Here is a 22,915-nt window from a genome sequence, read left to right as displayed (position 1 = left end):
ATTTTATTATGAGTTTTGTTGTAATTTTATAGAGTTTAGTTTCACTATTATGTCTATTTTTAGGTAAGATTTTATATTTAGGAGACATTTTGATACTAGTACACGAAATATAACTCATTGTTAATATTAGTGTATCATGTTTCAAATCATTAATTTTAGTACATGATTTTAAGCCGTTAATAAGAATCCATACACGTTGTTGATAACACCGTTAATATAATGTTATTATTCATTATGCATAGGGATAACTTTGGTATTTTAGTCTATGACAAAGCAAGAAATCAAAATTTCAATATTGGGGAAGAACTTAACCACCGAACGCACAGGCAAAGAGTAGTGAATTCTCATAAAGGGTTTGAAGCAATATTGATTCATACTTCTCTGTCTTCTTCCTCTCTACCACTACGTCTCCATCCACAATTTTCAATTAACTCATACCCATCAATAACCTTTAATCCAATTGCATAGATGAAGATGAGAAGACAACCAATCCAAACTCACAACCGCTCTCACCACGACAATCTGAGATGAAAACCCGCATCCCACCACCACATTCGCTCTTTAATCTCACATCCCACCACCACAGTCGCATCGACTACTACTCCTCCTAATTTTGACCCCACGCAGGCCTAATTTCCCAAACTCGTCGGTGAAACCAGCGCTGCTCCTTTTGCCTACCAACTCACCTGGAATTCCAAGAGTCAACAAAGAAGAAGACTAGTACATAATCGGTCACCAAGTACGTAGATCGCAAAGGGAAGAAGAAGACCAATGGGGGTGATTGATCTGCTTTCAATTGGTTTAAGTTTGGCCGATCTGGGTTTTCAAGAGAGGAAGAAGAAATAAATATGTATTTAATAGACTATTTTGTCCCTTTAGTTTTAACCCGAATCATATTGACTAACGAATTATGTGACGGCATGTATATATTCTACTTAATTGTTTAAAAGTCATGTACCAAAATTGATGATCTGAAATATGAAACACCAATGTTGATAATGGGTTAAACTTCATGTCCTATTTGTAAAAAATTTCCTTATATTTATTCACTTTCCAAATTTGGTATAATTTTATGCCTAAAAGTAACTTTAAAATTATAAATTTAAATAATTATTTTCCTTAATTTATATCATGAATTTTATTTACTATTTCTTTTATATATTTGATCAATTATTAATCATTTTAACTATTTTTTAGATTTTATTAAATTAATTATTACTTTATATGTTCGATGAGACCTAAAGAGATTTCAAAAAGTTATTATTTTATGCATTTAGCGAGATTCCTAGTAATATATATTGGTCCCGAATCAGGACCGGAGAAAATTATTACTTAAGTGAGGTTAGATTATATTAAATATTTTGTTGACGGGAAGTGTTATAATTAGAAGGGAAATGTATCTGCCTGATAAATTTAACTAGGTTTTAAATGAAAGTTTTAAAAAGAAACAGTGTGATTTCGATAAATAAACGAAAAAGATGTATCTGAGTGCAATAATGTTATGGTCAACATCAATTAATTAGAACCATCATGGATGCACACGGTGAAATAAAAAAATCATACTTAACTCATTTCAGCGTCTTATGACTTCTCGAATAAACATGTATGAGAGTTTTATTTTTAACAAAATTATTATATATATCCTTGCATAGCGCGTACTTTTTTAATGTTATTAATTTTTTTACTATATTTATTTTTGATTGATTACTCATATTTAAATAATTTTTCTCATTTTACTACGTACATGTTTACTACACTATAGAGTGATATGATTTGTTGAGTATACTAGTGTCTGTGTCACGTGATGTTCTGGGTACACAATAATTACTCCTTTTGCCACCGGTAAAACCAAGACTGCCGCTTTTTTTTTCCCGACTCTTCTTCTCCGCTGTAGTCTGTTCATTACTTCATTTCGTGCGCAACCTCTTGAAGCAACACCGTCTTCGTTTCATCATTGATGGGTCTCGTACTTTCTTTATCTCCCAAATCAAATCAAAAGGCACATGGGGTTCGTTGATGGCACTAATTGGGTTCTGTATTCTTTCTTCCTCGTTTTAACTGGTATTTGCGGTTCATCTTCGACTTTGTCGTCGTTTTTCGGATCATTGCTTATCTTGTTAATGCGCCGTGGATTGTAATTCTCATTCTCAAGTTTTCCTCGCAAAGGAATGACCTTGGTTTTATTGGTGTGGAAATTTGGTTGCAGGGAAAGCGATGGAGCTTTGAAAGAGATTGTTCCCATGCCCAGGAAGTGTTCGACGTAAGTTCAATAACTTTCCTTTACCATTAAAGTTTATAGTTTTTGATGCTGTCAAACTGCAATGGATAGTTGGATACACAAATGTTTGCTTGCAAATGTATATTAGCTTTCTGTGCACAATATGGGGTTTTCTGATGAAACGTTTGCGTCATGAGATTGAATGACTGCATGCATTCACCTTTGTTTAATATCACTGATATGTTTTTTTTTTCATGGAATTAGAGTTCATATACTTGCTGCTGTTCTTCTCTAGCAAAATTAGATCCTTTTTTAGTTGTCCAGTCGTATTCTTAGGTATATATAGTAAGGAATTGAAAAATGAGTCTGCGAGAAGATTTTGTATCCTGAATATGCTTTGAAACCAAGAATAAGAATAGTGATCAGTGATAGCACTAGGAGTAAGAATTTCTTTCACATCTTTTAAAAAAATGTAAAGGGTTCAAAGTTAGGCAGCTAGCTGCACTAACTAGGATAATGATATTACATGACAGATGAAATATAATCCTCAGACCAAATTATCGTCTACAATCATACATATGCTAGGAATTATTCTGGTTCATTACAAATAAAATGAACATATATGTGCCTTGGGAATGAGCAAACACTCTTTATCTTACTAACAAAGGGGAATATAGAGGTCAGGTATACTTAATTGAATCCTACAAATTCACTCAAGTTTAAAATTTCAAGCTGTTGGCGATGTCCATGCATGAGCCCCAAACACCAAACACTCGGACTTGGATGTGAGACTCACCCTGAGAGTCAAATCCAGGTCCGCATGTCTGGTTTTCACGGCTCAGGGTTTGGGGCCAGTGCCCAGAGTTTGGAACCCTAAACTTGAGTGAACTTGTACCTCTGGGATAACCACTCTTGGCCTATTAGTAGCCATTCCATCATACGTAATTAAAAGGATCATTACCGATGCTTCTAGTTCACTCAATCTTAGGATTCCAAACTCTAGGCACTGACCCCAAACCCTAACGCTGGATATGAGGCCCAAACTCCAAGAGGCGGTTCCAGAATCCAGAACAAGGAAGCTTGTACCCCAAGCTTCAATGTTCAGGCTGGGAGCTCTGCCTTGCTTACTCCTGAAAAAGGAGGATCTTGGTGTATGTGTGTTGACAGACGCGCCCCCCAGCCCAATTCGAACCCATAACCTTTACAAAATGTTTTTGAATCTTAGTAGTGACCTCTTGATAATTCTGAAGTATGGGTCCTCTGAAACAGGTATGAACTTCACAACCCAACCAAGTGGCCATGACACAGATGCAATCACAATGCAAACTACCCATTGCTGGATATTCAACTTTTCTGTATCCGCAAACTTCTTCAGAAACTCCACCATCACAACTTGAAGAACAATAGTTATCCCCACAATCCCAATAAAAAGTCTGTTGCCGAGAATACCTTTGAATACATTCTTCTTCTCCATACTCCTTGAATTGAACTCGTTAAAAACTTGGCATAGTACAAAGGTGTTGAATATCAAAGTATCATTTACCGGGGCGGTGACATTGAATATGGACTCACCCTGGAACTGCAAGGTCAAGAGAACAGCTATCTGATATAGAGATTGAGCCAAAAGATTCCTCCACATAATATTAGTTATAAGTGGAGCGGTGCGACCAATAGGCTGCCTCTCCATTAGCTCATTGGTTGGTCGTTCTGTAGCAAGAGCCAGAGCACCTAGTGTGTCCATGATGAGGTTCACCCAAAGTAATTGAACTGCTGTTAGAGGAACTTCACCCGCTGACACTGCTGCAATAAAGTTGATTACAAGAGCTGCAACATTAACAGTTAGTTGAAATTGGATAAATTTCTGTATATTGTTGTACACACATCTCCCCCATCTCAAAACTGTGGCAACCGAATTGAAGTTGTCATCCAAGATGATGATATCCGAGCTTTCTTTCGCTACCTCAGTTCCTTGGATGCCCATGGAAAGTCCTATATCAGCTTCCTTTAATGCAGGTGCATCATTTGTACCATCACCTGTTACTGCAACCACATGACCTTTCTGCTTCAGACACTGTACCATTAGAAGCTTGTCGAATGGGGAGGACCTTGCCATCACACGGATGTTATCAACCTTCTGCATTCTCTCTGTGTCAGTGTAGTTTCGAAATTCGACCCCTTCTACAACTTGTCCATCAGTTAGCTCTTTCTCTAGTATTCCACATTCTGTAGCTATAGCTTTTGCTGTGAAAATATTGTCTCCAGTTATCATTTTGATGTCCACACCTGCAGCCTTGCAAACCTTCACGGCACTGATGACCCCTGGTCGACATGGATCTTTGAGACCAACAATCCCCAGCAATATCAGCCCATCTTCTTTGAGCCTTTGGTGAGTCTCATCATCATCACTGTATTCAATTTCTTCCTCTGAAATTTGTGCATGAGCGAAAGCAATGCATCGGAGGCTACTAGCTGCCATGCCTTGGATTATCTTCTCAAGTTTAGACCTTGTATCTACATCCAAGGGGTTTACCTTCCCATTGGTATCATAATAACTTGAGCATGTTGCAACTATCATCTCAGCAGCGCCTTTCCAGTGCACATGAATTGTGCTATCATCTTTTTTCTTTATAAGAACTCCACTTCGTTTCTTTTCTGAATTAAATGTTTCAACATGAAGAATTTCATACCTGGGCTTCAGTTCTTCCATGTCCATACCCAAATCTAAAACAACCCAATAGAGAATGGCCTTCTCTGTTGGGCTGCCAGAGATTTCGGGTTTGGATGCTGTAAGAGGTTTGAAAACACTCCCAGTTGTGTTCAAGCCAACTCCTTGATAGAATAACTCGCGAACATTTGGTGTGATGGATGAATTATCTTCTGCAACAGATTGTTGGCCTACCCAAAATTTAGTTACTTTCATTTGGTTTAATGTCAAAGTTCCTGTTTTGTCAGTACAGATAACGGTTGCTGACCCCATTGTCTCACAAGCGGATAGTTTTCTAACCATTGCCTGATCTTTCATCATTCTTTTCATAGAGTAAGCTAGTGTTAGTGTGACAGCCAGCGGCAAGCCTTCAGGAATTGCCACCACCACAATAGTGACTGCATCGGATACAATACGCACTACTGCATTCAACACATCATCTGTTTTTGTTTTGCTGCCAATATACTCCTTATTTCCATTCTTATCTTTTGTGTTGCCAGTGAAATAACGAATCAACAAGACTAGAAGAACTAAGAAAGCAACTGCAAGGCCTACCTTTCCGATAGAAGAGGTAAGTTTGTCAAGCCGAGCTTGTAACGGCGTTCTCACATTTGATTCCTGCGAAATTGAGCTCATCATTTCTCCCCATGCAGTGTTCATCCCAACTGACGTGGCAAGCATTCTACCATAGCCGTCAGCCACTTTGGCACCAGACAAGAGGAAGGGATTCTTTTTGGGATCTACTTCTATATAGTCGCTCTCCCCGGTCATGCTGGACTCGTCCACTTGAAATGAATAGCCATCTAAGAACACTCCGTCTGCAGGAATTTGATCACCAATGTTAAGGAAGACTACATCTCCAACCACAACATCAAAGATGGAGATCTCTTGTCTCTGTCTGTCTCTAAATACCTCAACCTTGATGTTGCTGCTTATTTTAGACAGTTTGTCAAATTGGATTTCCTGTCTGAAATTACTGAGAGCTGAGACAGCAATGACAATGAATACAGCAACAAAGATACTTCCACCTTCGTACCAGCCTTCCTCTACGCCATACTCTTTGATTCCAAATGCCAGAGCAAGTGCTGCACAGACGCATAGAATCAGAATTGTCATGTCTTTCAGAGCATCCACCACAAAATAGAAGAGCCCTTTTGATGGCGGCTTAGGGTATGTATTTGAGCCAAATTTTTCACGGCGTTCGTTGATTTCTATGCCTTTGCCAGGTAACCCATTCTCTGGATTTGTTCGAAGAGAAGTAGTTATGCCAGTAACTCCTCCAAACTTTCCAAGAGCAGTCATGTCTTTCTCCTTCACCATTTTTGCAAGTTCTTCATGATCAATGCTGTTCAGGAAACCATAGTAATCAGTTTCATCACGGGAAATGCTTGGCTTCACGTCAAGGGAAGTGTAAGAACGAGGCTCATCATGCACAGTGGTTTTTAGCTTGAGTGGTGAAGAGCCTTCTGCCCCATGCTCAAGACCAGAATTTGAATCTTCCCTCTCCCGCTGGCTTCCTTTGAGACTTTGGAAACCACCGAAAGAGCCATACTCGGTGATCTCAGAGTAGTCCTTGTAGTTCCTCTTCCTGGACATAAGCTCTTTGGGGAGTGATAGCATCACCCTCACTGCATACAATGCTGCGTAGGCCATCCGCCATCTCTTCTTCGCTCTGGTGAAAGTGATGTCAACTATCAATTGGCCACAATCATAAGGTGAATTTTTGCTGCTCACCATGTTTTATTTGTAGGAATAGCTTCAACTTCAGTGAAAGCTAGGTTGCAGCAGAAAATATCTGTTTTTTTTTTCAGGAAAGAATTTCATTCTAGCATGCACCTGTTGCCGTTTATATAGACTTTTAAATGACGGGGCATGTCCCAAGCTGCAAAACCTCTTTGCGCGTTCCCGTTTGCCTTGAGTCAATACCAAAGCTTACGGTGAATTCTTTTTACAGGCACTTGCCAGCACTACCGGCTCCATTCTTTTGAATATTCAAACTTCAATCTGTATGGAGGAAAATCATCGAACCAGAACTTCTTGGATATAACAAGGACTATGGTTTCCACAGACATGTCGACGAGTTGTTTAAACTTTGTTGGGAAATTGGAGAAACTGTCGAGATGTTTCGATATGATTATAGAAGGTTCAGACAGAAAAGTTGACAATGACATAGGTATTCATGGGGCAAAAAACTTATTTGTCTTCAATTTTGGTATGAAAACGAAGGAGGTCCGTAATGGAGGGTCTTTTACCATACTTGTTTACTACTAAACCCCAAAATGTGGGAAACGCGTCTTCGACTTTTCTCATACGTTTCTGTATCGTGCAAAGTCGGCTGTTTATTTTTTTTGGATAAGCGTAGAGGAACAACATCCTCTTATGAAAATTTATTAAAACGAAAGAGGAATAAAGAATAACAAATCCAATTATCCATCAATCAACTAATAAACAGCTAACAGTTTTGCAAGTGTGGGGGTGTGTTTCTTTCAAACTGAGTATCTTTCTATCGTTTGCGTATCTTTACTATTCCAATTTGTGTATCTTTTCAATTCTCGTGTGAGTATCTTTCTGAACGGCGAAAATGAAAATTAGAAAATTCTAATCGAAAAAAAATCGTAATCGGCTGTTTAGAACTAGAACAGGTTCTTCCGGATTTGAGTACGGTAACGTGTCTCCTGCCGAATTCTCTAATCAAACAATCGTAACACTCTCCAAGGATTGTCCAATACAATCTTTGGTTGAAGCTAGGACTTCAAGACTATATACAATCGTAACAGTCTCTACCAGATTCTGATTCTTGGGATTGTATTTTCGTGGTCATTGCTTGGTGTTAACACGAGGTTGTACAGTTCTGCTTAAATATCCACCTGGAGATACCACAAGCGTGCACGGTTTGAAACTTTGAACGCAATTCAACAGAATCGAAACAAAACAAGCAGCATTTGCCAAACTCCATCGTATAGTTCGATGCTTAATTGACCTGCTCATTCGTTTTGTTAGGCTAAATTCGACTTATTCGTATTGAAGGGAGCCTTTGTAATAACCAAGAATTTGTCTCAGGTGTTGACAGGCCGGACCTTTTTCCGCTTAATCTAACACATCACATATTCTGCTTACTTCGCGTTGCCAACTGCGGTCATTGTTTTCCGTTTATTTTTTACTTGGGTCGTAGTATGGGTGGCTACTCATCTAGGGAAAAAAAAAAGGAGCTTAGTACATCTTTAGCAGCCTCTCTATTAGCGCCATCATCTCGTCCCAAAGAGATGAACATAATTCACAAAAAGGCCCTTTTTTTTAAGCAGCAGCCGATTATCTCCGCTGTCAGTAATCTGATCATCTAATTTCCACCTCAACTTTGTATGCATTTTCCTTGTGATTTCCCTATCATAACCCAACACCTATTGAAAATGCTTTTCATTGACTAAGAAAACAAGGTGCGACACATCGCCAACAGTCAATAATTCACCACAAAACGCACGTCTCCCTTGACTAAAGCTTAATATTGCTATACATGAAACTTCCTGGAAATTTCCCAGTTCATCGTTTACCCTAAAGCTCCATGCTTGACAAGGCATATGACATTAGCATCCATTATGATAGTGGTAGGTCGGCCGGCCCCGGCCTACGCAACAATGACACCTGCAAAGCAAGCATGTCTGAATCATGGAACTTTAGCTGGCATAATAGTCCATATCCAACAACCAAATTTGATTTGATCAACTGATAGCGGCAGAACGAAATGACGCAGAAGTTTAACTCTAGCTTTGCAAAAATTTCCGAGATCCAACCAGACATGTTGGTCACTACAAGTTATACTACCTTTTCCCAGCAAAAGCTCAATCGCATTACTCTCTATACCAGACAAGATGCATCTGAGGTCAATTCCATTATTTTATCCAAGTCTTCACCATGAAAGGGGTCCTAAACAACAGGCTTTGAGGATTAAGGCCGATTACAGATTCCAGATAGCTCGTAGTCAAGGGGTCCTAAACAACAGGCTTTGAGGATCGTAAGGCCGATTACAGATTCCAGATAGCTCGTAGTCACGACACTGATCCAAGCATAACAGTTCAACTTATAGCGACTGCAAATTCTACAAACTTGGGCCGCCGAATCTAAAATCTGGTATATAGAAGATAAGGTACGTATGCAAACAGGAAGCATCAACAGACGTGCTTCATTACATCTGGACACTATGCAGCTAATTGAATTTCATCATTTTATATATGATAATGATGCTTTCAAGAAACAAACTGCATAAATTAAGGCAAAACGAGTGGATAAGCAGAGAGTCTAACAGCACTCAATGAATTTTATAAAAGAGAATGATTCTTTCAACTCCACCATCGTGCTCGCAATTATATGTAAGGTGCAAGTTACCTAAATTTGTTTGCTACTTTGGGAAATTGAAGGCAATATTTTTGGTTTTACATCGATGTTCAACCCAAGTCAGAGTTTGCAGTACAAGTTACGAATTTCATGAATTCGTTTGGTCCAGGAGGCCCATGTTCTATTATCCTACATACAATCCCCATCAACTAAATTTCAAAGTAATCTGCACTTCTGCAGGCTCCAATTAAGAGACGAGCAAAAATATACAGGCATGAGACTCACTGTAGCAAGATAAATCAATTATCCAAGAAAAATGCAGGATGAAATAGATGTAACCTGTGCAAAATGTCAAAGGTCATATAAATTATTCAATAACAAAAACAATATCAGACATTGTTAGACCTATCAAAGTCCTTGCTGTGCATGTAAAAATGCTTCTTTTTCATGATGAATTGTAGGATAAGGAAGATTAGAGAAATAGAATCGTGTACATTTAAAGAAATGTTCGACCAAAATTATTAGGGTAGTGTAGTAAAATTGCAGAGCTCCCCAAATTGAAAAACTAAAGCAAATTGCAGTAATCAGTAATGATGAATGATATATCAAAGAAAAATAAATAAAGAATATGCTGGCTCTTACTAATTATCTTCCGTCCGATCAGGCACCCTCATATTGGAAGTAATCTCTTGGTCGAAATCATCCAAGCATTTGTTTACTGATAGAATCTCCAAAGCAGGTGCCATCCAAGTGATCCAATGCAAGGAGTCCCTGAAGCTGGTAGCATCTAAATCCACTCTGTTTGGTAGTCCTGTTGCATCTTTACCACCATATGCTTGACATTAGCAAATGGAGGGCAACATGACTTCTCCTTTCTCATTTCTCGGGAAAGATGAGTGCCTTAAGATCAATAGCATATATAGATACTCTTCCAATATGATTACGACCACAGATAACTATGGCACATTCATGCAAAAGCTGATCTGCCAGCAACCACCATTACGAAAGGATTGTAGGTTTAGAGCATCAAAACTTATGGGATTCATGCATCTTGTGCCTGTAATGTAGAATTTATATAAGACCAAACTCTCAAACAGTGGAAATCTACAACCAAAGCCTTCAAACCATGCTCTCTAAATTCCTTAGTGCTCCACAAAAAATCAAAATATATGCTGCTAGCATAGTTCATCTCACCAACTGCTGTCGTATAACCAAATCTCAAAATTCAAGATTCACAGCTTCAAGTTGAATTTTCACCCAGTGATCTATAACTTCCATCTGAGGCTGGAACTTGAAAGTTTAATACGGATGTTGTTAAAAAAGCTGGAACCCCCAATTATTGACAGATTTTCAAGCAAAGGACAACCAGGACTGTAAGTTGAAGACTCCCGACTTCACATACATGTTTACATATCTTAGGGACAAATATCTCAAAGAGGGAAAGCTAAATCCAAGAATATCATCGTGATCAGCCTCTATTGCCAAACACTCCCAAGTTCAAAATAGTTAAGCTTCTGAACCAAGAACAACTCAACCACTTATTCATAAGATAACTATCAGTAGGGTCTTCATTCTAGTTGCTTCTGTGATACATGGAATATTTAACAGGCCTATCACTCTAACAGCCTATCACTCTCGCAGGCACTTCAAACGCATAGTGATGAATTTCAGATAATTGAAAAACGGAACTCACCCATCAGCAAAAAAAAAGTCGCTTCTTTTCGCTGCAGACCGACTCCAAGCTGCGACCTCAAACAAAATTTCTGATATTTCGACCTGCATTGCCACCATTTTTAGTATCTCTCAATCAGCTGGCACCTCCACTCATATCTTAGTACTCTTATCACAGGAAATCAACAACCAGATGAGCCACCCTGATTAAATTCTTATTCTAACACTTATATAGGATTGATCGCAAATCAACCAATTTAACAATCTAATAATTGTGAACACATCCACCCTCCAAAATGTCACAACTTCAAACAATCATCGCTACAAACTATCACTCCGTAAAATCCTGTCAACCTCGCCGGAGTACCCAACCAACTCACCCGCCCTACAATTCGTCACTCCAAACCCAACACTCTCCAAACCAATCAAATCCAGCCACCTACTCCTACCCGCCAAACTCGCCCACCCGACCATCTCCCCAGCGTGCTTCTTACTCACCCTCCCACAAACCCTAGCCTCCCTAAAGGGCCCCACACACTTGTCCCGCGCAAACCCAGCGCACTTGTCCTTCGCCGCCGCCAAACACGCCTCCGTCTCTCTCTCCTCGCACTCCGCCCTCTCCTTCAAGTCCGGAGCCCTCCCGCCAATCAGAAAGCGCCACCACGGCGGCTTACATTTGCTAGCTGCGCTTATGGCGCACCCGATTCTCGACCCGCCCTCGCACTGGTGGATGATCTTTGACTCGGAGGCTCTGTAGGCGCTGGCCCAGGCCTTCGGGTTGCGGAAGGCCAGGACGTACGGGCCCGACGGCGGGTCGTCGGGTGGGGCGGCCCGGACCGGGCCGCGGAGCAAGGGGATTGGGTGGTCGAATGTGATGGTTGTGGCAGCGGCGGAGAGGTCGTCGTCGGTGTTGCTGGGTTCCGAGGTCGCCATTTTGGTATTAAACTGGGAATTTGGGATATGGGTTTTGATATTGGATTGAATTGAATTGCTTGATGAGCTCTCTGGAGTTGGTTATGAAGAGGCTGCGAGATGGTTGGAGGTTTAACTGTTTAAGGGTTTAAGGAGACGATGAAGTTGTGTTGAATGGGCATCTTGGGCGGGGTCGGGTTTCAAAGGCACTCTTTCTCTTTTCTTCTTGTCAAGAATTGCAAGATCATCACAGGGGATTCACAGCAGTTTGAAAAGGTTTGGGATTAATTGGGCGAGAACCTTCTCATTTTGTGAAGGGAAAATGGACCAAACAGTATATGACATTTTCCTCATTCTAACTTTTACACGTCTCAAGTTTCACAAATGTCACGAAGATATTTCATGTTTACACTCAACGGTTCAACCTGATATTAGTATCCAGAGCCGCTAGTTGACGAAAACATATTTGTCGATAAAAGTGTTTTATCGTGCTCAATTCATACATACTTTATCAAAAAATGTTAAGTACCATTTTTCTCAACAAATTTATAATTAGGCTCACAGTGTTAAGAGTGCTAAGGATGTTGTATGGCTATGACATCGCTGCTTGGGACATCTGAATTTTCACTATCTCAAGAAGCTGCAACCTCAATTGTTTTCAGGTGTTAACGCTTCAGATTTTCGGTGTGACATGTGTGAATTAGCAAAGAGTCATCGCATATCCTATTCACCAAGTCTACACAGAAGTCTTATTCCTTTTATGAAGATTCATTTTGATGTTTGGGATCCTACAAAAATTCATGCACTATGTGGTGCTCGGTATTTTGTCACATTTATTAATGATTGCACACGCATGACTTGGGTATCTTTATTCAAGAACAAGAGCGACGTATGTTCCATGTTCAAAGACTTTCACAAGATAGTGTCTACACAGTATCAACAGGAGATTTGTGTTTTCCAATCTGACAATGGTGGTGAATATGTTAATGGCCCTATGCAAGAGTTCACCCGAGCTCATGGAATTCGACATCAAACTTCGAATTATTATACTCCTCAACAAAATGGATTGGCAAAACGAAAGAATCGACAATTACTTGAGGTTGTTCGGGCCTCCTTATTTGGAATGAATGTACCTCGTGAATATTGGGGAGAAGCTATAAAGTCTGTTGCATATCTCATCAATCGTACTCCTTCTCGGGTAATTGAATTTCATAATCCTTAACAACGACGTCACCAACTTCTTTTAGCTCCATTTATGCCTAATTTGGAGCCCCGAGTGTTTGGATGCACAACATATGTTCATATTCCCAAGCCCCAACGAGGCAAGCTCGATCCACGTGTATGAAAGTGTATTTATGTTGGTTATGCAGAGTTTCAGAAGGGATACATATGTTATGACCCGCTCACTGATACCATACATACCTCTCTTGATGTTTCTTTTCGTGAATCTGAGCCATATTTATCAAATGGAGTTTTGGAGTTTTCCTTCAGGGGGAGAGAGTTAATAAAAGAAATCCTCTAATATATGTATTTTTGAAGATTTTGAAGAATTAGAATCAAAATTTGGAGTTAAAAAAAATAATAAGGTTGGAGTTGGAACATAATCCGATAATATTGGGACACAAAATAGCTCGTGTGAAATAAGAATCATAAGTGGGCCAAACATGTCTCTCTCTTCCCAGCTGTCAACATCAATGCAAGAAAATAGGGGTGGGCCAGCTGAAACCATTCCATCTGAACCTCAATTTCATGTGTCACCATCTGATAAGGAGCCGAGCCATATTGAGTCGAGCCGCATCACCGAGCCATCGAAGCCGAACCACACGATCACTAAGAATGGATCAGTGGAGCCTACGTTAACTATGGAGCAGAATCCCCCGGCTCAATCAGAAACTAATGTACTTGTTACACAAAGTGCTTTCCCCCAATTTACATCAGCGACAATTGAAGAATCTATCGGGAATGTTTATCCTCACGCACCTTTAAATTCAAGTGAATCATCTGGGGCAGATAATATTGAAGTTAGAACATCACATAGGGTTACCAAAGGTATTCCTAAGAAGCACTATGAAGCTGATATTAAAGTAAGCAAAATATCCAATAGCCAATTATATGTATAATCACAGGTTGTCGAAGTCACATGCTCTTGTTGTTGATCAATTATCCACTGTATCTATTCCTAGTACTGTAAATGATGCATTAGTAGACCCCAAGTGGAAACAAGCGATGAATGAAGAACTTGAAGCACTACAGAAAAACACAACATGAGATGTTGTAACTAAACCAACTAGAAAGAAGACTACCGGATGCCGTTGGATCAATTATCCACTGTATCTATTCCTAGTACTGTAAATGATGCATTAGTAGACCCCAAGTGGAAACAAGCGATGAATGAAGAACTTGAAGCACTACAGAAAAACACAACATGGGATGTTGTAACTAAACCAACTAGAAAGAAGACTATCGGATGTCGTTGGATGTTTACAATGAAACTGAAAGGTGATGGAAGCATTGATAGGTACAAAGAAAGATTAGTTGCCAAAGGATATACCCAGAGTTATGGAGTTGACTATGAAGAGACATTTGCTCCTGTAGCAAAAATTAAGACTGTTAGAATTCTAATTTCTCTTGCAGCTGCTAGAGACTGGCAACTTCGCCAATTTGATGTGAAGAATGCATTCCTCAATAGAAACTTAGAAGAAAAAGTATATATGGACATGCCGTCAGGAGTCAAACATAAGCCTTGTGATGCTGGCAAAGTTTGTAAATTGAAGAAGTCTTTATATGGCCTGAAGTAGTCTTCTAGAGCATGGTTTGAGAGATTTTCCAAAGCAATAAAGGTGTTTGGGTACAAACAGAGCAACTCAGATCATACTTTGTTCATTAAGCGTAATCAACGTAAGATCACTGCTCTGATAGTGTATGTGGATGATATGGTTGTCACAGAAGATGATCCGAAAGAGATGGATGATTTACAAGATTATTTCTCAAAGGAATTTGAGATGAAGGACCTTGGGCAATTAAAGTACTTTCTTGGAATTGAAGTAGCAAGATTGAAGAATGAAATTTCTTTATCTCAACGTAAGTATGTACTTGATTTGTTAGCTGAGACTGGGATGCTTGATTGTAGGCCTGCTGAGACACCGATTGAGATGAATCACAACCTTGCCATCTATCCTGATCAAACTCCAACAGATAAAGGAAGGTACCAACGTCTTGTAGGGAGACTTATTTATCTTTCTCATGCTAGCCCTGATATTGCTTATGTTGTGAGTGTGGTTAGTCAATTTATGCATTGTCCCAATGAAGAACATATTGATGCATTGTATCGTATATTGAGGTATCTCAAGAAGGCACCTGCGAAAGGTTTGTTGTTTGAAAAGAAGAGTGAATTAGAAGTTATGGGGTGCATAGATGCTGATTGGGCAGGTTATAAGACTGATAGACGGTCTACATCTGGATACTTCACTTTTGTTGGAGGAAATCTAGTTACATGGCGTAGTAAAAAATAAAAGGTTGTTGCTCGGTCAAGTGCTGAAGCTGAATTTTGAGGGATGGCTCATGGAATGTGTGAGTTGTTATGGATACGAAATGTATTGAAGGACTTAGGTATCAAACTCAAGAAACCTATGGACCTACATTGTGATAACACATTAGCAATTGAAATTTCTCATAATCTAGTTCAGCATGATCGAACTAAACATGTGGAGGTAGATCGATTCTTTATCAAAGAAAACTTAGACATAAAAGTCATCAGATTTTCTTTTGTGCATACTGAAGATCAATTGGCGGATGTAATTACAAAATGAGTATCAAGAAAAGTGTTTGATGATTCAATTGACAAGTTTGGCATGATCGACATCTATGCGCCAACTTAAGGGGGAGTGTAGAATATTATGTAAATGTTTAATTTCCTTATACGTATAGATTTCCTATTAGGATAATACTTGTACCTCTATATATACCTCATATATTGGAGAATAATACATCTAAGCATTAAACCCATATCATATTCTTATTTCCTACTTTTTGTGTGTGGCTCTCATGGCGATGTATGGGAGGTAGGTAACGGCGGTACATTTTGGTTGGGTTCTTGTGACATCGGAGGTTTAGCTCTTCACTTCGATGAATCTAGATCTACTCTCAGGACGGGAGTTGATCTTGATGGCGTTGCTGAAAAAGGAGTATGTGGTGCCAGGCTAGTTGTATGAGGGCTTATGTTGACTTGTTGCAGTCAATGGTGCCGGCGAGCATCTTTGGATTTTGGTCAACCACTTTGTGGCCTGGTGGATCTGGTTTAGTATAGATCTATGTCGGCAACCCCGTGTCCCAGTGAAAATCCACCGATGTCGCTGTCGTTCTAGGATTGGTGGCTGGGATGACTTTGACTCTCAGTGGATGGGAGTTTGATTGTGCCTCAGGGGATGATGGGCCAACTAGGGTTTTTCTCCCTGGCAGACAAATGGCTGCAAAAAAAAAAGATCAAAGTTGGTGCTTCTGTGAAACCAAAGGCTACTTTGGCGGTGCTTGTGGTAAGCCCGATGGATATATGTGGCAAAGATCCAGTGATCGTCGCCTCAGATGTGAACCCGGTAGAGCACAAGAGAGCTTCTTTTGTTGCATCTGCATAATTTGGATCGTGTTACAATGATACAATGGTGTGATTGTTAAAATTTATTCATGTCTTCTACATTACATATATCATGTGTTTTTATGCTTCATGACCATAAAAAGATGGGTGAATCTTGAATTTTTTGGCTAATTTTACCTAGGGATAGCTAGTTTTACTTAAGGATAGTTAGTTTACTAAGTCAGAAGATGTAGCTATTTTTGTCAGTCTTCGGGTGTATTATCTTGGTTTTGCCTATTGAAATACAAATGAGTTGACGTTTGATTTTTAAAAAAAATCAAGCTGAAGTGCAAACATGAGATACCTTTATGATATTTGTGAAACTTGAGACATGAACAGTCAGAATGAGGAAAATGTGAAACATAACAAGAAATAATGATATTGATTGGATGAGGTGCAATCAATATCATTTACATTTCTGTTTGGTCAATTTTCTCTATTGTGATTTGTGAAACATGGTAAAGATATACAAGTACAACTAGAAAAAGAAATAATGTAGGGTTAAATACTTGTGACACCCTATACTTTAGGTGTAAAAACAGTTTTGTCATTCTACTTTCAAATTTAATCTGTATATTCTTTAACTTTTATTTTTAACAGTTTTGTCCATTCCGTTAGTTGACCGTTAAAAAATTCCGTTAAGCCGTTAAAATGTCTAAAATACCCCAAATTCAAATAATATTTTTTTCTTTTTTTCTTATGCCTTTTTTATTTTCTCTTTTGGTCTTTTTTTTTGTTTTTCTTGTTTTTAAATTTCATTCATCATATGTGCTATCAAATATATATAATTGTAATCAACACAAATTATCAAATTAATTGTAAACATCTTATAATCAATTGGATAATGCCTAAAATGACATGTGAGTACCAGTACTCAAATCCAATTATAAACTTCCTTTATATTATGATGCTCTACAAACATATTTTGATTAATTTTTATAATGCTAAGACAAAAAAGACTTCTACTATCATATCCATACTTTGATGCAAAAATAGTTTTAAATTATTTATTTCCAACTTGATGTTAAGAAATTGTCATTAATTCTCCTCTTGTTTACAATTAATTTGATAATTTGTGTTAATTACAATTATATATATTTGATAGCACATATGATGAATTAAATTTAAAACCAAGAAAACAAAAAGAGAAAATAAAAAAGGCATGAGAAAAGAAAGAAAAAAATCTTATTTGAATTGGGGGTATTCTAGGCATTTTAACGGCTTAACAGAATTTTTTTACGGTCAACTAACGGAATTGACTAAACTGTTAAAAAAGAAGGACAAAACTGTTAAAAATAAGAGTTAAAGGATATACAAGTTTAATTTGAAAGTAAAAGGAAAAAATTGTTAAAAAATAAGAGTTAAAGGATATACATATTAAATTTGAAAGTAGAAGGACAAAACTGTTTTTACACCTAAAATATAGAGTGTCACAAGTATTTAATCTAATAATGTAACCGAAAAATTAGAAAAAGAAAGAATGATATTGATTGGATAAAAGGTCCGCTTTCGGGATTATTACTTGTAAATGCTACTAACTTCTAAAAATCACTATGAACTATTCGAAAATTAAGATTTTAGAATTTTACTTATATGTGGAACAAATATCCCGTATATGTTACAACAAACACCGCGCGCAAAACATGCACTTTTCCAGGCAATGGGGCTTAAGGAGACAACTAATTCTATTAGTACTGAAGTGAGAATATTGTAAGAAGTTGAGATCAGCTAGCTGAGCATCATCCTTGCAAATTCTTCATAGCTAACTAGACCGTCACCATCAAAATCGGCCTCTCTGACCATTTGCTCGGCTTCTTCATTGCTCAATCTTTCTCCCAAGTTTATCATCACCTGTCTCAACTGCCAAAAGAGAATAAGAATCAACAATCATGTTATAACATTAGCACATCTAGATAGTTAATTACTTAATGCTAAACATAGGAGTGAGTGACCACGTTTATATACATACCTCAGAAGTTGAAATATACCCATCTTGATCCCTGTCAAATACTTTAAATGCTTCTTTCAGCTCCTCAGCAACATTTTCCTATAGCATTAGAGATTTACAGCATCTAAGTTTGGTTCAAACAGCTCAATACATTCCAATAATGATAGCATATATATATGTGCATATATATACCTGCATCTTCCTTGCCATGATATTCAAAAACTCTTCAAAATCTATTGTTCCATTTCCCTCTGAACTAATCTCACTAATCATGTCTTGAACTTCTTCTTTCGTCGGACGTTCATCTAGTGATTGAATCACCGACGCTAGTTCTTGCAAGGTAATAACCCCTACAAATCAATGCCACTGACTTCAGAAATGCACATAAAGCTGAACTGATTATTGATTATAACATTGCACCAGAACCTTCACTATATCGAATTATCGATCATAAACCAAACCAAAGCTTTAATATCATGTTAGTAACTTAGCTAACAAGATAACTAGATAAGTGGTCTGTCATTTCCGGGAAGCAAAATTCAATCCTCGAACAAATACGTTTACAATGAACAAAAGGACCTTTTAATCTTTTCATGGAATAAGTTAACAATACATATCAAGCTAACATCGAACCTATCAATTGTTCTAACTAAACATATCAAATTGATAGTTGAATGCTAACTCATGTAAGTTAACTAGATTCTAAGAACAAGGGTTGCTACATAAACAAGAGAGTAGAGGCGAGAAAACTCACCATCTGAATCTTTGTCAATGAGACAAAAGGCTTCCTGGAACTCAGCAATCTGGGATTGTGTTAAAGCTTCTGCCATTTTGTTCGAATTCAAATCAGAGAACACAGATGAAGACTATGAAAAATTCTGCTCAGTTGGGAGAGGAAATGTAAGCCGTGTCTGGTTGTCAACACGGTTGTAGATATATTAAAAGTCGGAATGAAGGTTGTTGTGATTTTGTTACTTTATATGTAGAAAACCAAAGATGCCGGGATTAACTGATAGTTTAATTCAACAAGTCCAGCACGCTTGTAAAGATTACAATTTGCTTTTCCATTCAAAACGGGGAAGCTTTCTAGAACTGTAGGAATTGTCCACGGAGGTCAAGAAGGGCATGACTTGTATTGTATTCCGTGTTTTGGAAATGAGGGAACTTGGGGTTTCAGCTCGGACTTCCGAAGCGTATTTTACACTTGGGGTTTGTTGAAAATTCTTGCTATCAGAATCATAGAGAAGTCTTAATTTGCCAGCGACACCAGAGTAATGTGGAGCAGCATATGTTTGACATATATATATATATATATATATATATATATGAATTGGCCAGCACGTCGCTGTGTTTGACAACCAAAAGAAGAAACAAATACAGTATATGAGGCTGGCAATTGAAACAACCAACGGAATCCAAAGGCTGGAATTAAACTAGAGATGAAGTTAAAATGAATAATGATCATATATAAAATTCCACAAATGTGGACTAACATGCTATTTGAAAATTTCTTTGAGTATTCTCTCTTGCAGGATTTCTCTGCCTTAAAAACTGTATGAAACTATTGAGTAGCATGTCACATGTGAAAAATGGTAATCCTAGTATGATATGAATGACGGTAAACACCAGAAGAGTTACCATATAAATATGAGGAGAGACCAGAAATGGGTGCTTGCTAGAAACTGGTTCTCACTGAAAGAATTGGTGGCTTGGGCGGATCATCTCCTTCACCTTTTCACCATTCTTGTAAATTTTAAATGTTGGAACAGATCTTATGCTCTCAGCTTTTGCGGGCCAAGCTCTCCTCCACAAATACAGTATAGCAACACCGGCTACGTGCGAATGAGATCGATCGTTTGAGATCAATGTGGACACAGAGATTTGTTGCATGGACCGACAAGTATATATAGCCCTTTCACATTTCATGGCTAACAGATCGACACCCGGACTTGTTAGGAATCACGTCACCAAGTTCACCACCTTAGATCGATTGTGTGGGGACGTTGATCGAAGAAATGAACCGGCTCGTGCTCTCAAGGGAGAGCCAAATTAATAAGATGGAAATGAAGAGAAAAGTGGTTGAGTCTCCATTTGAACAGGTATAATTGTCCAATTACATGTGCTTGACTAGAGTAAGGCTGAGGAAGGAATAGGAGGTTTAAAGATATTTATTTGTTTAATTTTTTTTGAAAGATATTTGCTTTAATTTTTAATAGAGAAAGATACGAACAAAACTTACGAGCATATTGACTCTTTAAAAATTTAAATTTGAAGACAAACTTGCACACAACCAACTTTAAGAACAAGGAAAGCGAAGGTCTTGGATGACAATAGATAGGTCTGTGAATTTCGACACGACTCGATAACACGACTTGAGACCCGTAAGAAATAAAGCGAGTTGAGCTCGCACGATTAAAAAACTGGTCAGTAACGGGTCAACCCGCCATGACCCATTTAATAAACGGGTCAGCGACGGTTAACCACTAATACGAAATGAACTCACCTAACACGTTTAATAAAAGGGTCGAACTAAATTTTATATAAAATACGTGTACACAAACTATATAAAATGATAACATTATATGTATATAAGGGTTTAGTAAGTCTTTTCTCATTTTGAACTAGAATTTTGAGTAATACATTGAATTTTTTTATTTGATTCTTGTTTTAGTTGGTTATCTAATCTAAAATGACATATATATTTATTAAATGAGTTAAACGGGTTGGAAACAGGTAACCCGTTTAATAAATGGGTTCAGTTTGAGTTTCAATTTTTGACACAATTATTAAATGAGTTGTGTTTGGGTTTACATTTTAGGAGAAAATACTGGTCACTCGTCACACTATCACAAACTTGACAGTTTACTCCTTCAAGTTTCAATTTCAACTTATCACTCCTTATTCTTTCCAAATTCAAGTAATATGGCCATTATGTCATCTCTCCATCCAATTTGGGTGTTAAGTTGTTGGTTTGGCAAACATAAATTTGATAGAACTTAACACTCAAATTGGATGGAGAGATGACGGAAATTCCAAATTGCTCAAATTTGAAAAATATAAGGAGTGATCAGTTGAAATTGAAACTTGAATGAGTAAACTGTTGTATTTGTAAAAGTGTAAGGAGTGGCCAATATTTTATCATACGTTTTATAACACGGGGGATACCTTAACCCAACATGACTCATTGACAGCCCTACCAAATAGATAGTGGTGGAAATGTTGAGCCAAATATTTGATACGACACAACAATGCGTTTGTTAATTAAGAGCATTCATGAAAACTTGGGTCACCTCGTCACAAGAGAAGACCAAGAAGTAGATTGGGAAAAAGAGACTAAATACCGTCACGAAGAAAGGCTACGCTCTGGCAAGCAGTACCAAAGGCAGCACTTGCACATAGCCAAATGGGAAATTTTGGTAGTGTACATGAAGTTATGGCCACTATGAATTTCAGCACATTAATTACCAAAACATAGGCTATTGTACATGAAGTTCCAAATTCTATCTAATTTAAGTACACCACGTTAATAACGCCGTGAGTCTGAGGGGTAAATTAGTCTCAGTCAATTTTTGCACTTGCAACCATCTCTCTCACTACGAGACTAAACACCTCCCACATGCCCTAACTAAAACCCAACTTTCTCAACCCTCCAATCCTATATCATCCAAACATGGACTTCCAATTCGATATGGAGATCAATGAAGATGGTGATCACTTGTCCGCTCGTCGCCGCTGCCGACAATCTCTCCTTCTATGGGTTCGTTTTCATTCTTCGGGTTGTTTTGTTATGTATTATTCTGAATTTGAAGTTTTAGGCTTTGGGTGCATCTTTATATAGTTCTTCCCTTTAAACACTATTCTCAGAGATCGTTTAGAACCTGATTTCTGTATGTTGAAGCATATTTGGGGTTTTCGGTAGCTTTCTTATCTAGAGCACCTATGAGAATATGGGTTTTGAGATATTTTGAGTCTTTGGTGGCTTTGATGGTTTAAATCAATGATATGTTGGAGAAATTTGATGCATTGGTGTTGTAGAGAAAACATCAGTGTGGTGTTGCAGTGTTGTTGCTTTGTGCCAGAGAGAAGTTGTTACCTAGAGTGAGAGAGAGGTACAGAATTGGGTGCCCCTAGATTCAAAGTGCTAAAGAGTTGAAATTGCCCTTCAAATTATGACATGAAATACTCTTGTTAATGGCGTTACTGACGTCATGTACTAATAGTATTAGAGTACTTATGTTTAGTTCATAATATGAAGTATAGAAATTATCAGTATATTTCATGTACAGTTTGTAAAACGTTTCCTAGCCAAAAGATGGGTATTTCTTTGTTGGGAGTGAACTGCGTAACTTTACCACAAAGTAAAACAAAGGATTCCCTCTGCCAGTAAACTAATCATGCAATTACTGTCTCTAACCAAAAAAATATCATAAAATTACTGTCCGAGTCGGTAAGTACCAAAGCGAGTACAATATCTATACACGTGACCAATATCGATTCGATACT

General features: G+C 38.1%; 3 protein-coding genes across 3 annotated transcripts; all 3 read right to left on the bottom strand.

Moving 5' to 3' along the window:
• Positions 1-2,655: 2,655 nt before the first annotated feature.
• Positions 2,656-6,832, bottom strand: LOC126783254 (calcium-transporting ATPase 12, plasma membrane-type). Its single transcript, XM_050508689.1, has one exon. It carries the CDS (start codon positions 6,657-6,659, stop codon positions 3,420-3,422), a length of 3,240 nt encoding a protein of 1,079 aa, XP_050364646.1. The 5' UTR covers positions 6,660-6,832; the 3' UTR covers positions 2,656-3,419.
• Positions 6,833-10,562: 3,730 nt separating this feature from the next.
• On the bottom strand, positions 10,563-12,161 carry LOC126783260 (uncharacterized). The gene has a single exon (XM_050508698.1). It carries the CDS (start codon positions 11,853-11,855, stop codon positions 11,244-11,246), a length of 612 nt encoding a protein of 203 aa, XP_050364655.1. The 5' UTR covers positions 11,856-12,161; the 3' UTR covers positions 10,563-11,243.
• A 5,842-nt stretch (positions 12,162-18,003) lies between these two features.
• Positions 18,004-19,553, bottom strand: LOC126785018 (calmodulin-like protein 11). The gene is made up of 4 exons (XM_050510584.1): positions 19,167-19,553; positions 18,605-18,762; positions 18,434-18,511; positions 18,004-18,324 (listed from the first exon to the last, which is right to left on the bottom strand). The coding sequence occupies exons 1-4, from the start codon at positions 19,240-19,242 to the stop codon at positions 18,193-18,195; spliced, it is 444 nt and encodes a 147-aa protein (XP_050366541.1). The 5' UTR covers positions 19,243-19,553; the 3' UTR covers positions 18,004-18,192.
• Between the last annotated feature and the right edge of the window lie 3,362 nt (positions 19,554-22,915).

The sequence above is a fragment of the Argentina anserina genome, chromosome 2 (genome assembly GCF_933775445.1).
Source record: "Argentina anserina chromosome 2, drPotAnse1.1, whole genome shotgun sequence".
NCBI lineage: Eukaryota > Viridiplantae > Streptophyta > Magnoliopsida > Rosales > Rosaceae > Argentina > Argentina anserina.
The sequence above is the reverse complement of the archived record's forward strand: the minus strand, read 5'-3'. Positions and strand labels throughout refer to the sequence as shown.

What these genes read in the sequence shown, in the direction of transcription:
- LOC126783254 (XM_050508689.1), bottom strand. Translation starts at nt 6,659, where the DNA reads ATGGTGAGCAGCAAAAATTCACCTTATGATTGTGGCCAATTGATAGTT.
- LOC126783260 (XM_050508698.1), bottom strand. Translation starts at nt 11,855, where the DNA reads ATGGCGACCTCGGAACCCAGCAACACCGACGACGACCTCTCCGCCGCT.
- LOC126785018 (XM_050510584.1), bottom strand. Translation starts at nt 19,242, where the DNA reads ATGGCAGAAGCTTTAACACAATCCCAGATTGCTGAGTTCCAGGAAGCC. An exon ending in CATTGACAAAGATTCAGATG is followed by an intron (nt 18,763 to 19,166) that starts GTGAGTTTTCTC and finishes ATTGATTTGTAG; the next exon opens with GGGTTATTACCTTGCAAGAA. An exon ending in GGTATATTTCAACTTCTGAG is followed by an intron (nt 18,325 to 18,433) that starts GTATGTATATAA and finishes CTCTTTTGGCAG; the next exon opens with TTGAGACAGGTGATGATAAA.